This window comes from Trichosurus vulpecula, chromosome 2 (assembly GCF_011100635.1).
Source record: "Trichosurus vulpecula isolate mTriVul1 chromosome 2, mTriVul1.pri, whole genome shotgun sequence".
NCBI lineage: Eukaryota > Metazoa > Chordata > Mammalia > Diprotodontia > Phalangeridae > Trichosurus > Trichosurus vulpecula.
In genome coordinates this window covers 321,273,448-321,289,848 of record NC_050574.1, presented here as the reverse complement: position 1 = coordinate 321,289,848, position 16,401 = coordinate 321,273,448, and the positions used below count along the sequence as shown (strand labels likewise).

General features: G+C 40.3%; 1 protein-coding gene across 2 annotated transcripts in view; it reads left to right on the top strand.

Moving 5' to 3' along the window:
• MRAS (muscle RAS oncogene homolog) overlaps nt 1–16,401 on the top strand; it is a 118,785-nt gene that overhangs the window by 74,240 nt on the left and 28,144 nt on the right. For both annotated transcript variants that reach the window (XM_036745311.1, XM_036745312.1), the window contains one exon: nt 15,057–15,210. In XM_036745311.1, the coding sequence (XP_036601206.1) occupies nt 15,057–15,210 (154 nt within the window). The remainder of the gene's footprint in view (nt 1–15,056; nt 15,211–16,401) is intronic.

Sequence of the window (16,401 nt, the reverse complement as noted above, 5' to 3'; positions counted from 1 at the left end):
TTACTCTACCTGTTCACCCCTCACTGTCAAAGGCATGAAGGCCAGATGATATTTCTTAAAGCTTTTAACTACCTCCTTCTAACTGTTCAGAGAGAAGGTGTTAATACGCCTCCTCAGCAGCCCTCACCTAGGAATGCTAACACAGTTTCTGACCTAGAAGTGCTAACACAGTTCACGTTGCTTAGCTTTTGGCACACTCATTCTGTCTGACTCTCCAGTTCCTTTCTCTCTCTACATCTGTTTCCCCTGTGGCAAGTGGTAAACATTCATCTATCCAACAAACATTTATTAAACACTTTTAAACATTTATTAAGAACAAAGGGAAAAGGAAGATCACTCTGGTAATCAACATGTCTGCGGTCCCTATTATTGCCCTTTTCTAATCAAGCATCTTCCTGGCAGTTAGTTTGACTAACGCATGCTGCTCTTCACCCTTCCCCCCTTTCTTCCTGCTGAATACTAAATCTCTACTGAAAAAGGCTGCATTTTTGCCCTCCATGTTAAACTAAACCAGCAATTTAATATTTTTTGTCTGGCTGTTATTTTGGTTCAGCAGTAGAAGTGGGGGAAATGCAGCTCTCAGAGCCCAGATGAAGTCCAGATGAAGTGACCCAGACACTGGAATCTAAAAGTTGTTCAATGTGAGATAACGTGAAGGCAGGGCTACCATTGGAAACTCTCAAGCCCCTCATACCAAGCCCAGCACTCTTCCAAACTTTACCTTTGGTTCTTCATAGCAGTTCTCTATTTCTTATATGTTGCAGCCTGCTCTTCTACATTGTCCACTTATTAAGATACATTTTTAATTCTTTCAAGACTTCATCCCTGACTCACACCCATACACCAGCTTTTGAACATATTTCTTCCTATTTTAAGTAATTTGTTCCAACAGCCATGAAGGCTAATGAAGCAAGCAGATGGAGCGCTTAGAGTTTGGTTAGGCATTGAAGACACCAAGGCCATCTATTGCATCCTGGGCCAATGCCAGTCCTCTTGATATTGGTCTTGCCACTGGACTTGAATGACTCAGGAAGAGAGAGCAAGGCTGACCTTGCACAACTCTGCCTCACTTAAAGCCAATTCACTCACAAGTCATCATCCATGATGTTATTGATCCTCTTCAAAAAGTAAAGAACAAACAACTTCAGATTTTATTCATCCAGGCAAGGCCCAATTTTTTTTAATTGATTATTTATTCATTTTTAAGATTCTTTTTTTAGAATTTTGAGTTCCAAATTCTTTCCCTCCCTCCCATTCCTCCCCTACCCCTTGAAAAGGCAAGCAATATGATATCAATTATATATGTGAAATCATATAAAATATATTTCCATATTAATCATATTGCAAAAAAGCAATAAAAATAAGGAAAATTTAAAAATTATACTTCAATGTGCACTCAACATTCCATTGGTTCTCTCTCTGGAGGTGGATCAACGCCCAAATTCTAAGTGAGTTGGCCCATGAGATCGCATTAGCTACTGAGGTCCTAGCCAAGTGTATCTGGACACTGCTAGACTACTTAGTTATTTCTTTAGGTTTCATATCCTGGCCCACAAGGACACATAGGGACAAGTAGTTCTGACCTCTGCTCCCACTCTTTTCATACTCTCAGGGCCCTTATTCACAAATAAAAAGCATATATCTACCATATTAGCCATCTGGAACAACAGCAAGGTTGTCTTTCCAAATTTTCATAGATAAAGTGGTTAACAGATTATTCTCAAAAGGACAGACAGCCTGGCATCTCCTTCTTTATGAAAAAATATTGGGACACCTCACTCTCTTCCCTCTCTGCGTCAATGCCCAGGATCTGGAAGGTGGCAATCCTTTAAGTGCCATGGCTAAAGGCCTCTTGGCAATGTTGGAGAATGCTTTAGCAGATTGGATTGGCCATCGGCATTCTGTTGAGGGTTTGGGTTTTTGGTTTTTTGTTGCTTTCAGATAAATATATTGGTAGGCGGTTTTTTTTTTTTGGCTTAGTTACCTGATTACCCAAACACTCTCTGTTTTAATAGCATCTACTCAGCATAATTACTTGTCATTTCTATATTCTATTTACTTTGCATGGACTCTTAAGGGGGAAACCTACTGAAATCCAAATCAAACAATGTTCCTGATTTCAGAAAATGTTTAAGAAAACAGAATTATGATTAGGCTGGTGCTTTGCTACAGGATGGAAAAATATGCCTCCCTCCCTCCACCCTGCCCTCTAGTATAGATTAGAGAAAAGTAAGATAGGATAAAGAAGCTAGAAAGCTTAGAGAAATCTAGGACTGCTGCATCCATCATACAGTATCTTCCTAATGAGAGTCCATTTTTGTGTATGAAACATTAGGCACACCCATATTAAAATATAAAGACCAAAACATATCACAGAGCCACATTCAAATACTTTTTAGATTACTAATTATGTTGAATTTTACATTATTCATTAAAATAAGTAATGGAAAATTGGTGTTCTTGGTGCATAAGGAAGGCATGTACTTAGTCTCTTGCCACTGGTTTCTGAAATATAAACTTCAACAATAGGAAAGCATCTTGACCTCTCCTGGGGCTGTCTTTTCCAGACCTGTTAGTACCATTACCCTCTTTTTCCTACAAGAGAAGGGTGTTCTTTCTTCCTGGCAAACTCAAGCAGGAAGTGGAGAGTAATTTTAGGTAGAGTCAGTACATTGTACCTTTATTCATTCATATTGAGCATAGTGCTCGGGTATACAACAGGTGAATGCCTAGTTTGTAGGGTATAGTACCAAAGGATCTTAGAAGTGGAAGGGACTGAGGGAGTCAACTTGTCTAAAACCTCTTTAACAGATGGGAAAACAGAGGCCCAGGAAAGCAAAATGATTTGTCCGAGGTCACATAGCTAGTTTTTGGCAGATAGGATTAGAACCCAGAGGCTCAACCCTTTTCCTTCCTTCCTTTTCTTTCTACCTTTCTTTTGGATGTTTTCTGTGCTGTCTTGAAGGGAAAGAGAAAAGAAAATTAAAATAGAGTTCTTTGTTCCTTATCAGCTGCTCCAGCAAAAAAAAGTTTGGTGGCTGAAGTTAAGTCTAATGGTAAAATGAGCTTTTTGATCAACATAATCTCTCTTACCCTTAGGACTGTAAGGAGAATTATTTTTTCCATGCCTGATATAGGGAGAGTAGGAGGATTTAAGACTGAGAAAACATTAGTCACCCTAGAAGAGGAGAGGTGTTCTTATGATGCCAGACTTTAAGGGAAGAGAAAAGAGGAGAGACAGTGTATGTGTGTGTGTCTGTCTGACTCCTTTAGGACACTGTGGGTGCTCTGTGAAATGGATGGTTTATGTTGGCTGCAAGCCCCCCTCAGCACCCTCCCCACTGTGAAACTCATCCCTGAGCCCAGATATTTGTTGCATTAATGTTGGCAGTGCTAACCTCCCTCTCTTTGCCAGCAATGTTCCTGAAACAGATTTAAATTGAAAAATTGGTTCTGTGCCGACATCATTTTGATTCCAACAGAAAAAAGCACATTTCCAGGCTCCTGTTTCCATTCTGCTGTTGACTGACATCAACACCCAACCTCACACATGAAGTTTTGAAGCTCTGAGAGGTGTATTAAATATTCACTTTGGCACAGGCCAGGGCATAGAGCAAGTCATTAGGAAGAGAGGGTCTATGGTCTAGCATGATCCTGATTTCACCCTTCTACCAGTCTTTATAGTGATGATGCCTAACATTTAACAGCACATTGCAGTGAACAAAGAAATTTCACAGGCACCATTTTGTTTGATCCTTACAACAATTCTGTAATATTAAGCAAAGAAGCTTTTCTTTTCCTTGATGAAAATATGGAAGCTAAAAGGTGAAGCAACTTGTTCAAAGTCAGTAAACAGCTAAGCAGAGACTAGAACCCGGATTTCCTCACTGTCCATCCCCTTCTTCTACTACTCTTCCCCACTACTGCCACGGTCTGGGCATTTTAGGGGGTCATCCTTTGAGGAGTAGAGTCCTTTACTGATATTACATATTAGTAACATGAGTGGTAACCCTGTACTCTCTATTAGTACACACTACTTTGGGCCTTGTAACTGCTGTAGGATATCTTCCTTAGCAATCTCACCAAAAGTAGCAGAACTACACCCTGACTATAGAATCAATTAACCCGTCAACAAGCATTTACTATTACGTTCCAGGCTTAAGCACTGGGTATACAAATAAAAATCAAAACTATTCTCTGCCCTCCAAGAACTTACATTCTAATGAAGGAAACAATGTACGTAAAAATATTCATGAACCAAACTTACACCAAACAGTTGGAAAACAGGGGGTGTGCTGGAAATGTTTTCCCCATGATTTTCATAAATCTAGACAATCAAGAAAACAATAAATCAAACCCTACAAGCCTTGGTTTGTAGCATTTGCCCATTTCCAAGATGTAAATGCTCACAATGAATATTGACCAATCAGCTTGACTGGATCCAGAACACTCCTGATAGAGAGGCAAGACTGAAGCATCTGGGGGAAGGAAGGAGACATACAGGGGAAGATGGGAGGGACCCAGAACAGGGAAAGGCCTGCTTCAGCGCTGAGTCTTGAAGATATCAAATGTAAACTCTTTAGTATCTTTTCCAATTCATGTCTATCTCCCTCTATAGTTCTCCTGCCATCTCCAGTCATCCTGATCTATATCTTGCCACTGGACCCAGATGGCTCTGGAGGAGAGAGTGAGGTTGGTGACTTTGCACAGCCCTCTCGCTTAAATCTAATTCATTTGCAAGTCACGATATCCCCTTCCTGATGTCATGGTCCTCTTTGAGAATGAAGGACAAACAACCACAACCCTCTATAGTTCTCCTACAGAAGCTTTTGGTTCTAGATAGCTTGGCTTAATTCCTGCCCCTGGAAAAAAGCACTGCTTAGTTTTGATTTCAAGCCCTAGGTAATTCCCAGTGTGCAGAAACCCACCACCATTAGAGTTTAGCAACTTTTCTGGAATTTATAAATTTAGAGACTTGTTTGGGACCCTGAGAAGTTAAGTGATTTTGGCAAGGTCACACTGTCAATATGTATCAGAGGAAGGTGTTGAACCCAGATTGTCCTGACACAAAGGCCAACAATCTATCTGCTGTGACATCTTTGCATGTTCATAGGTAGTGGTAATAATAGTAATAGCTCACAGTTCATATAATATTCTAGAGTTTACAAAGTGCCTTCCTCTCAACAGCCCTGGGTGGGGCCGGGAGGAGGGGGGGAACCTACCCTAGGAGCTCCTACATTGAATTTGTCTGTACTCTGAATATGGGCATTTATATGTCTCCCAAAATACCATACTGTGCTTTGCTCACACTAAATAAATATCTAATGAATGAATAAGTATCTTTCTCTAAAGAATGACTTAGACCCTATAGGTATTTTAGCCTTGTTAAAACTCCATGTTAAAATTCCATTTCGGCTTTGAGGTTAACCACCAGATTGGTGGTTAAATTACCACATTACTAAAACAAACCAAAAGACAACACTAATTGCCTACAGAGCATCTGGCATGTGAAAGAGCACATTTAGGGTTATTATTGATTAAAACTCAAAAATCAATGAATTTCATTAGATTAAGTAGAAATAGTGATTAGGTTTTAGGGGGCGAGGGAGGGACAGGAGCAAGTGGGCCTACACAGTAAGACATTTCCAAAAGAAAAGAACATACTCTGACATCACCAAAGAACAGGAAATAACGAAAGCTGGAATGGTACAAGGAAACCCAAAGCCAGAAAGCAAAACCTCTGAGTAGGGAAAGAACTAGAATCCAGTATACACTGGTTTGTACTTGATTCTCTCTGGTACAGAAGGGGAAAATATCCTAGCTCTCAAATACTGGATAAACTCCAATAAAGAACAACTAGTCAAACAAACACAGGTAGGAGAGGAGGCATTTTATGAATTATATTAGCCTCAGTAAATCAGCAGTTTAGAGCTGGTCAGTAGAAAACAAATGAGAACTAGTGAACGAATCTCACTAAGAAAAGGTTAGGATTTGTTAGCCATTCATAGTCAACCAATGAGCCTATGTTAAGCGACTATTACGTGCTAGGCATTGTGCTAGGTGCCAGGGATACTATGCCAAACAGTCCCTGCCATCTAGGAGCTTAGGTTCTGTCAGGATACAATGTTGCCAATTGTTGTTGTGTTTGTCCTTCACTCTCGAAGAGGACCATGACATCAGGGAAATGATGACGTGACCTGCAGTTGACTTGGATTTGAGTGAGGGAGGGCCGACAATGTTGCCAATACAAGGAGACAGACAAGCCTAATCCTGGGACGGAATACCAAGGATGTCGTAGCCTTGAGACTTTTGTCTCTACCAATAGGGGAAAGCACAATAATTCATTCTCTTCTTAAAAGAAGGCTTTGTGTAGTTTGGGCCAGACCTATGCACATTACAAAAAAGAGAATGAATTTCTAAAATGATAGAAGACCAAAGAAGCTAGAGAAAATGGGTAGGTAGGGGTGGGAGGGAAGTGATTGTAGGACTGAGATCCCAAAGGAGGTGGTAAGGTCTAGAGCAGAGGGAAAGAGGTCTTTACTGGGAAAGATAGAAATCTTTTCCTCTGAAACTGGAGGGAAATATGGAGGCTAGATATAGATGTAGTCATCTATTTGTTTGTTGTTATGGAAGTAAAGGAAGATACATTCTTACCTTGTATGATACCAACCTACTCAATAAAAAAGGGTGCAAAGACATCTGCTGGAAGAGAGAGTTTTCAAGGGAGGTGCTGAGCCTGGGCCTTAGAGGTGGAAAATTTTAGCTAGTTCTCAAGGTTGAAAGGCAGAAGAAAAAAAGGGATTTTATTCATTCTCTTCCTCCTTGCTTCAATTTCTACTTCCTGTCCTTCTTCCTTCCTTCCTCCTTTCTCCCATCATTATCTGTCTTCTCACCTTATCTTTTGCCTTCTTTCCATATTTTCCTTATTTAGCTCTATCTTTTTAATCTCTGTCTCTGTATCTCTCTGTCTCTGTCTCTCCCTCTCACTCCCTCTCTCCTTCTGTCTCCTCTCTTTTTCCTCTCTGCCTCTCTCTGTCTCTGTCTCTGTGTCTCGGTCTGTGAGTGTGTCTGTGTGTGTGTCTGTCTGTCTCTGTCTCTGTTTCTCTCTTCCCCCTCCCCCCCCATCACCTCTTTTCCTCTCTGCCTCTCTTTCTGTTTCTGTCTCTGTCTCTGCCTCTCCCCACCCTTTTTCCTCTCTGCCTCTGTCTCTGTCTCTATCTCCTTCCCTCCCCCCTTAGTTGGACATAACATAAAACTGATTTTTTATTATTTATTTTATCTTTTCCCTCTAAATTTAAAAGGCATGAATGGAAAGTTTTATATTTGTTTCAAAAAAAATACACTCAAATTTGGTTTACTTTTCTGTCTTGCTCAGTCACACTCAATTAAGAAAAAAAAGTTACCCCTCCTCTATTCTAACCTCACCTGCTTAATCAGGTACAAAACATTCACTCTTACATTGTCCTCATCCTTACTTTTGTACAGGCTAGAAGGAAAGAAGGTAGCCTTTCCAAAATCCAACCCCTATTCTTGTGCCATGATATTTGTATCAGTTGGAGTTATATAAAAGGTTTTGTTTTTGTTTTACAATGTAGACTCATAGATTCTCTGACTCAGAAGGATCCTAAGAGGTCACCTAATCCAACCTATACATAAGGAGAAACACTCAAGTAACTGTAACCAGAATGGCCTTTGTTTTCTTTAAGTGACTCAATTTATCTCAGTGAGCTTTACTAGGTGCTAAGCCCCAGACCCAAACCCCATTAGGTGTTGATGTAATCCATGTGGATGTGAACCTCCCAGGGTCCTAAGGGGAGGGGCCAACTCAAGAACCAATCACCAGAGCCTGAGCTCTGGTGATTCAGATGATGTTTAATGTCTGAAGCCCTATAAGAAGGGAGGACAGAGCCATTGGTGCGGGGCTCTGGAGATGGTGTTGATGAGGAGACTCTGGGCAGCTGTAGCTAAGGAGCCCTCCAGCTTGTAAACCTGGATGTTGAAACTTTGTTGAACTCTGGTAGCTATCTGTTGGGACTTGAATCAGACAAAGTCTGTTGTTTGTAATTTGTTTGCATTTTATTTTGAAGTTCAGGGTGCTGGTTTTTTTTCCCCTGAACTAACTGAATAATATTTGAATGCTGAATTTAAAATAAGCTTGTCAACCCCTCTACCTTGCTTCACTTGCTTAAGCAGATCAAAAGAACCTGTGCTGTTGGCAGCTTTCTGGGTGCTGGCTGTGGGTGAATCTTATACCCCCACAGAAGCTGCTACCCAGATTGTTGAAACAGTAACACCCCTGACAAATGGTCACCCAGCCTCCATTAGAAGATTTCTAGTAGAGCAGAACTATGTCACAAGACAGGTGATTCCACTTTTAGCCAGAAACTCTTCTTCAGATCAAATAGAAATCTCCTCTCAGCACTTTCTACCCATTGCTCCTATTTCTGCTCCCTGGGGCCAACCAAAATAAATTGAATTAGCTGGTCTCCAGGATCTTTTCCAGCTCCATAACCTGTGCTCCTAAGTCTAAACCCTTCCACAAGATAGCTCTTCAGACGCCTAAAAGCAGTTATGACATGCCCAGCCAAGTCTTTTTTCTAAGCTAAATAGCTAAGGCACAGTGGAATCAGAAAGACTCATCTTCCTGGGTTCAAATCTAGCCTCAGATACCTACTAGCTGTGTGACCCTGGGCAAACCACTTAACTCTGTTTCCCTCAGTTTCCTCATCCATAAAATGAGCCGGAGAAGGAAATGGCAAATCGATGCTGTATCTTTGCCAAGAAAACTCCAATTGGGCTCACCAAGAGTCAGATACAACTGAACAACAACAACAAAACATCCCCTATTCCTTCATTTGAGTCTCCTCAATTATCCTGGTCATTGACCTCTGGAAATACTCCACTTTGTACCCAGAAATGAATCCAGTACTCCAAAGGCAAAGCACAGCAAAGATAATGTAGCCTAAGATGTTTCGACTACTAAATCTCATTTTTTACTGATACTGAGCTTGCAGTCCATTTAAACCTCCATGCCTTTCCCACATGAACTACATCTCTGTCATCTTGTGCTGTGCAAATGATTTTGGGATTCAGTGTGCCAAAATTTGCATTTATCTCTTAAACTTAATCTCATTTGAAAATGTTTAATTGTCTTATTAGGTTTGGCCCATCATTCTGCCTTATCAGGATCCCAATTCATCTGGTATATTAACTCTCCTAATTTAATGCCTCCTGTGCATTTGATTAGCATGCCATCTCTTTCATCACCCAAGTCATTTGATAAAAATGTTAATTGGAACAGGGCCAAACTCAGAACCATGTGGTGTTCCATTAGAAATTTCTCTCCAGGTTTACATTTATCTATTAATCACTACTTGTTGTGTATGGTAATTCAACCAGCTCCATATCTACCCATCAGCTAGCCCACATTTTTTGTCTCTTCCGCAAGAATGTCAGAAGAGACTTTATCAGATGCCTTGCTAGAATCCAGGTATAGTATGTCCTTAGCATTCCTTTGATCTATAAGCTATCTTAAAAAGAAATATGACCTTTTTAAATTTTATTTTTATCATGAACTTTAAAAAAATCAACAAACATAAATATTTAAAAATATAAAGAACAAAAAAGAGAAGGTTATATACGAAATTGAACTTTTTTTACTTAGAGTTTTTAAGTATATATTAAACTTAACTTACTAGTACCTCAGTTCTCCTGCTTGTCTGTGTGCCCTTCTGAACGTCTTTCTATTCTCTTCTTTGTACTTTTTGTCTCATTGATGTGCTTTTCTTTTTACTCTTTTTAAAGCATCATTATTACTATTTATTCACTTCCCTCCATGTTTCTCTCCCACACTCCAAAAGAAGCTCCCTCTCCCTATGATAAATAGGTATAGACAAGTGAAACAAATTCAAACATTGATCCGGTTTGAAAATGGGTGTCACCTATGCCTCTCTACCAAGATGGAGTGGCAGGGCAGGGAGCGTGCCTCATCATGGAGCAGAGTGTGTTATGGGTGAATCTATACTAATTCATATGATCACTGCTTCCTTTTCCAAATGCTCACAAACTGTCCCTTTAATACCGTAGTTTAGAATTTTGTCAGAATTCAAAGTCAAACTCACTGACCTACAGTGTAAAGAAAACATCTTCTTTCCTTTATTGAAAACACTAATGATATTTGCCAATCTCTGGTTTTTTAGCCTCTCTCTCATTCTTTGCAACTTATCAAAGAACAGAGACAAGTAGGTCAGCAAACACATCCTAATGCTCTTTTGGTCCTCAGAGTTCAAGTTTGCCTGTGCCCAGTGACTTGAAGTTATCAGGGAATCTAGGAACTTTCTTAGTATTTTTCTCATTTGGGATCCCAATTCCCTGTTAACCACTTTTGTCCAAACCTTCTCAGAGCCCAAGATCACCTTCGTTGGTAGAAAATACAGAAGCATAACAGGAGCCGCATGGTTTTGCCTTCTGTTTGTCATCCATTATCATCTATCCCATTTGCCCTAAGCAATTGTATTCCTTCTTTGATCTTTTTGTTCCCAACCTAACTTTAAAAATGACCCTTTTGTATTCATTATACACAGTGTTCCCGTAGGGATGTAGCCTTGACAACCATTACAATTAAACAGCCTAAGTTACGAAATCGCTATGATTTTTATAGGGCATATTTAAAACTACAATTAAATGCTCACCATAAAATGAAAGAAGTCAAAAGGTTAATGGAACCTTTGGGATAAGAATTAGACCTAAAAGCAAAAGGACACTTGATTTTAGACATTTTGCTTATTTGTTAAGACGGGTGAGATTCGTATCGTGGAGGTTTTATTTTTAGGTTTTTCTTTTGGCTTTATTACCTGGCAAACATGCTTTCCCTTTGCAGTCTTCTGTATCATCAGTGACACCCAGTGGTCTCATTATAGTGGATTACTGGAAAGAGAACTGGACCAAGAGTCAGGATTACTATAGGTCCAATTAGCTTTGTGACTATAAGGTAAGTCTATATCATAATTCCCAGACATATAATGAAGGAATTCAACTATTTAAATATATGAAAGATCTTTTCTGCTCTAAAATTCCATGATTCTCCAAAGTCCCATTATTTCAGAGTCTTAAAGGTAATAGCATAATTTATTAGTTGTTCTGTCATTCAGTCATGTCCGACTCGTCATAACCCCACGGACCATAGCACACCAGGCCTTAATACTGTCTACTCGATCTTCTAGGCAAAGATACTGGAATGGTTTGCCACTTTCTTCTCCAGTGGATCATCTTCTGTCAGAACTCCCCACTATGACCTGTCCATCTTGGGTAACCCTGCACAGTATTGTTCATAGTTTCATTGAGATATGCAAGCTCCTCTGCCATGACAAAGCAGTGATCCAGGAGGTGCAGCATAATTTATTAGGAGGATCCAGAGAGATTTTGGAAACTATCAAGTAATACACAAAAGTAGGACGTTATAATGAACAGTGTGGTATAATGGCAAGAGAGCCAGGTTTGAAGGAGACCTGAGTTCAAATCCCAGCTATGCTCATGACCTTGGGAATCTCATGACATCTCTAACATGCCATTTCTTTAAAAATATATTAAAAACTTTGCCTAGGAAGCAAAGTCATGCTCACTCATTTATAATCTCAGTAACACAGGAATCTTCTTCCCATTTTTGAAAATCCTGACCACAGCTGCCTTTCTCCAGTGCTGTCGCATTTCTCCTCTTTGGCACTGTTTTTCAAAGACTAACAATAGTGCAACAATCATATACACAAGTTTTCTGGTATCTTGGAGACATAGACATATGTTTCTTAGACATAGAGGGAACATCAGTATAGGATTAACATCTTAACTCACAGTGAGTACAGGACTTTGGCTCAGTGGATGGAGAACCAGGCCTGGAGTCAGGAAGACCTGAGTTCAAATATGATTTTAGACACCAACTAGCTGGGTGACCCTGGGCAAGTCACTTAACCCTGTTTATCTCAGTTTTCTCATCTGTAAAATGAACTTGAGAAGGAAATGGCGAACCATCCCAGTATCTTTGCCAAGAAAACCCCAAATGGGGTCACAAAGAATCAGACACAACTGAAACAACTGAACAAAATATTGAACAATGGCAGTAAATCGGCAATATGCATTAATTCTCCCAGACTACATTTTTTTTTTACTATCAGTCTTGATATGAAGCATATCCTCCTGAAAAAAAAAGCCTGGAACAGATCAAAGATAAATAGTACATTCTAATTAGCTAAGGAAATACATCTCTGAAGAAATATTTGGTCCTATGGCCTATACTTAGGAAGCTTCTAGCTGGGGTTAACTGAGACAAAGAAGGAGACTAGAGAGAGGAAAGGAAGGGAAGTACTTACATATGTTTGTGGGCAGCATCTGTCAGTATATAACATTTCTGTGGGCACCCACAGACTTGAACTAGACCCAGAGGTATTCATAGACTGGCAAATTAAACTACACCAAATATTTATATCATGAAGTATACAATTTGCTTTGTGTCTCCCAGGACCAAAGCTATAGGAATGAATGTTTAACAAGAGCAAATACCTTCTTCATTCTGGTCTTTGTCAACCAATTCATTCTTCTCCATTGAGAACTATGAGGTAGCTGAGTGACACAGTGGAGTGAGTGCTAGACCTGGAGTCAGGAGGACCTGAGTTCGAATCCTACCTCAGACAAGTGTCTGTAACCCTGAGCAAGTTAGTTAACCTCTTACTCTCAGTTTCTTCATCTTTAAAATAGGGTTAATAATAGCATCCACCCCACAGGGTTATTGTGAAGATCAAACACGGTAACATATGCACAGATTTTTTTTTGTAATCCTTGAAGCTAGCTACTACTACTACCCTAGCAAAGTTAAATTTTGAAAATCATTTGCTTTTTGCACTTTCTCTCCCTTTCTCTATCTCTCTAGTCACAAAAAAGGTACTAGGAATACATGTCCACAACAGGGGTTTTTAACCTTTGCTTTTTGGGTCATAAGCTCCCTTGGCAGTCAGGTAAAGCCGATGGACTCCTCAGAATAATAGTTTTAAATGCAAAAACTTAAATACATTGACTTAGAATGGAAACAGGTGAGTTACAAACTGGCCTTTGGCCTTGAGAATCTTATGTTCTAGAATGGAGATGACACCAACACAAATCTGCATAATTTCACAATATTATCTGATAAGAGCATTAACAAATTGCCAAACAAACAAACAACAACAAAACCCCCAACCCTACAACTCTGGTAATTGTGCCTCATAAAATTACCATTTACCCTTATTTGCTTTTCCATTTTTCTTTCAGAGAAGTCTGTTGAGGAAACTCCCAAAGATGGGAGTTTTTTGTGGGTAAAATCCTTTCCACTCTGGGCCAAGAGCTGATCCTTTCTCCAGTATCTCTATGTCAACAACTAAACATTTATTAATTGCATAGTATCAGCCTATGTGAATGATAGCATGGCAGAGTGGATAGAGAACCAGCCTCAGAGTCTGGATGTCGTGGGTTCAAGTTTCACCTCAGATAGTCCATATAGTACCGGGCAAATGGCTTAACCCTCCAGCCCCCCAAACAACTCTTGAAGACTATAAATTATAGAGCAGTTGTCAATCTGCTTTGGTAGATGGGGCTTCCTTACCAAGCCCCTGCAGACCAAATAAATACCATATTCAAGGAAATGCTAGGGGCAGCTAGGTGGTGCAGAGCGCTGGCCCTAGAGTCAGGAGGACCTGAGTTCAAATTCAGTCTCAGACACTTGACACTTACTAACTGTGTGACCCTGGGCAAATTGCCTCCAAAAAAAAAAGGAAATGCTATATGCTGTGGATATAAAAGCAAAAATGAATCAGTTTATGACCTCAAGGAGCTTATAGCATGTGGATAAGTCACCAGGCAATTTGAAGAGGGATGGAACATGAGGGAGGGAGGAGTCATAAAAACTCTTCAATTCTCTCTGCTTACTGCCCCTATTAATATACTCAAATTGTAAATTATAAATAGATCTTTTCTATTTGTTAGTCTCTCCTTTATTGCAAATTCCTAGAGGTCCAGAGACCTTGTTCGTGCAGTTTTCTTTCGAATGGTAGCTTTTCAAATGCTTTCTGATTGCTTGTTCAGTGGCTCAGGCCATTGGAATGGAATTGAGTTTTGGAATTGAATCTTCTTGCTGGGTGGCCTTTTGGTAAAGTTCACAGGGAAATGAGCGGATCCCTTTTGGAAGTTCAGAGTTTTGTTGTGTAATTATAAGGGCTGTTTCTATCCACCAATATCTGGGTCAGTTAGCACAAGCACACTGTATGGAAACATGTTGCAAACAAGGCCAAGGTCTAGGGTCTGATTCCCCCAATATTAGCTTTGTCTCAACTAAGAAAAGCCCCCCTTATTCATAGCTAAGATCTAGATCTCTTCCTCACCTTACCTCTAGCCATCTTCCAGGTCAGGATCATCCCTGGTAAGGAGTAGAGAGGAAGGAACTGGGTAAGACACTGTGGGTAGTTCAGTACAACTCTGAATTGCAGAATTTAAACTTTAGGAGGGATCTCAGCAGCAGGTTACCCCAGTTGATGCCCCAAAGGAATTCCTACTATTACCTACCCAACAAGTGATCACCCAGGTTTTGCTTGAAGACCTCTCATGAAAAAGAACCATCATGTCCTTGGGCAGCCTATGCCACTTTGGGACAACTGCAATTGTTTGGAAGTTTTGGGGGACATTGAGCCTAAATTGTTCCTGATTCAGCCCTCTAGGGACAATAGAATCAGACTTGATTTGCATGACATCCCCACAAACTACTTGAAGAAAGTGGTCAGGTTTCCCCTCCAGCCTTTTCGGGACTAAATATCCCCAGGTCCCTCCAAGCAATTGTCGTATGACTTGGACTCAAGGCCTGCTGGGTCAGTCACTACACCTTCATTTTTGAAGGGCAGCATTAGTTTTGTTGCATGGCAATACATTCTGTTGCGGTCCCAGAAAAATGTCTGTTCCTTTTTTGTTTGGTTTTGAGGTTTATAGTAATTGCCACATGAGCTAACAGTGACTTCTTTCCTCCCTATGTTTTTGTTTTGCAGTTTTGGATACTGCTGGGCAAGAAGAATTCAGTGCAATGAGGGAACAATACATGAGGACAGGAGATGGCTTTCTCATCGTCTTCTCTGTCACAGATAAAGCCAGCTTTGAGCATGTAGACCGGTTTCACCAGCTCATCCTCAGAGTCAAAGACAGGTGAGTCATGACCAAAATTGGGGGGTGGGAGTGGGAGTGGGGAGGGAATAAGTATTTGTTAATTAATTTGTTGGGATAGATTGAAAGGATGAAACAACCCAAAGGCTCTATTGGGATCCTCTCAATGTCAGGAGAAATGGAAGAAGGCCCTGTTGAGTAGTTGGGTGATACAGTAGATAGAGTGCTGGGCCTAGAAACAGGAAGACTCATCTTCCTGTGTTCAAATCTGGCTTCAGACACTTACTAGCTTTGTGACCCTGGGCAAGTCACTTAACCCTGTTTGCCTCAGTTTCCTCATCTGTCAAATGAGCTGGAGAGGAAAATGGCAAACCACTCCAGTATCTGCCAAGAAAATCCCAAAGGGAGTCACCAAGAGTCGACACAACTGAAACAACTGAACGACAACAACAAAAAAGAAGGCCCCTAGCTCTTTGGGTAGAGCCCTTGTGGCCAACTCAGAGGAGGGCATGGGCATGATTTGCACAGTATGGGCAGGTGTGGAGGGATTGCAATCCTACTGTTGGATGGAATATCCAAATAACAGATCCATCTGACTGAGAAGAACAAACGAAGGAAACTATTTGTTAAACATTTATTATATGCCAGGCACTGTGCTAAGCACCTTACAATTATCTCACTTGATCATCGTAACAACCGTGGGAGGTAGGTGCTATTATTATATCCATATTTTACAGCTGAGGAAACTGAGGCACACAGAGATTAAGTAACTTGCCCAGGGTGACATATCTGAGTAAAAATCTAAGGTCTGATTTGAACTCGGTTCTTCCTGGTCCCAGACTCAGTGCTATAGCTGCTGCACAACACCTAGTTGCCTTCAAAGTAGATATAGCATTAAGGACTTCAATCCTTTAGCATTGGAAGACAAGTTTACATTCTCCTAGGCTCTCAGATGGATTCCCTGGGATGAAGAGACTTAGACTTTCTTTGGCCAGAGCTCAGTGTAGCCAGTATCAAATTGAAACTGAAAGTGTTTGTTACCGAGGGAAGTAAATATTTCTAAGTGTATTTTGCTCTAGGTTGAAGAACTAAGGAAATGAAAGTGCCTTCAAAGCACTGGGGATAAAACCTGGTAGACTTTTAGGTATGGAAGGAGCCACATATTATCAAATATACTATCAAATATGGCCAACATGTTGATTTATTTTCCCATCTCTACTTCTGTTTCAAGAA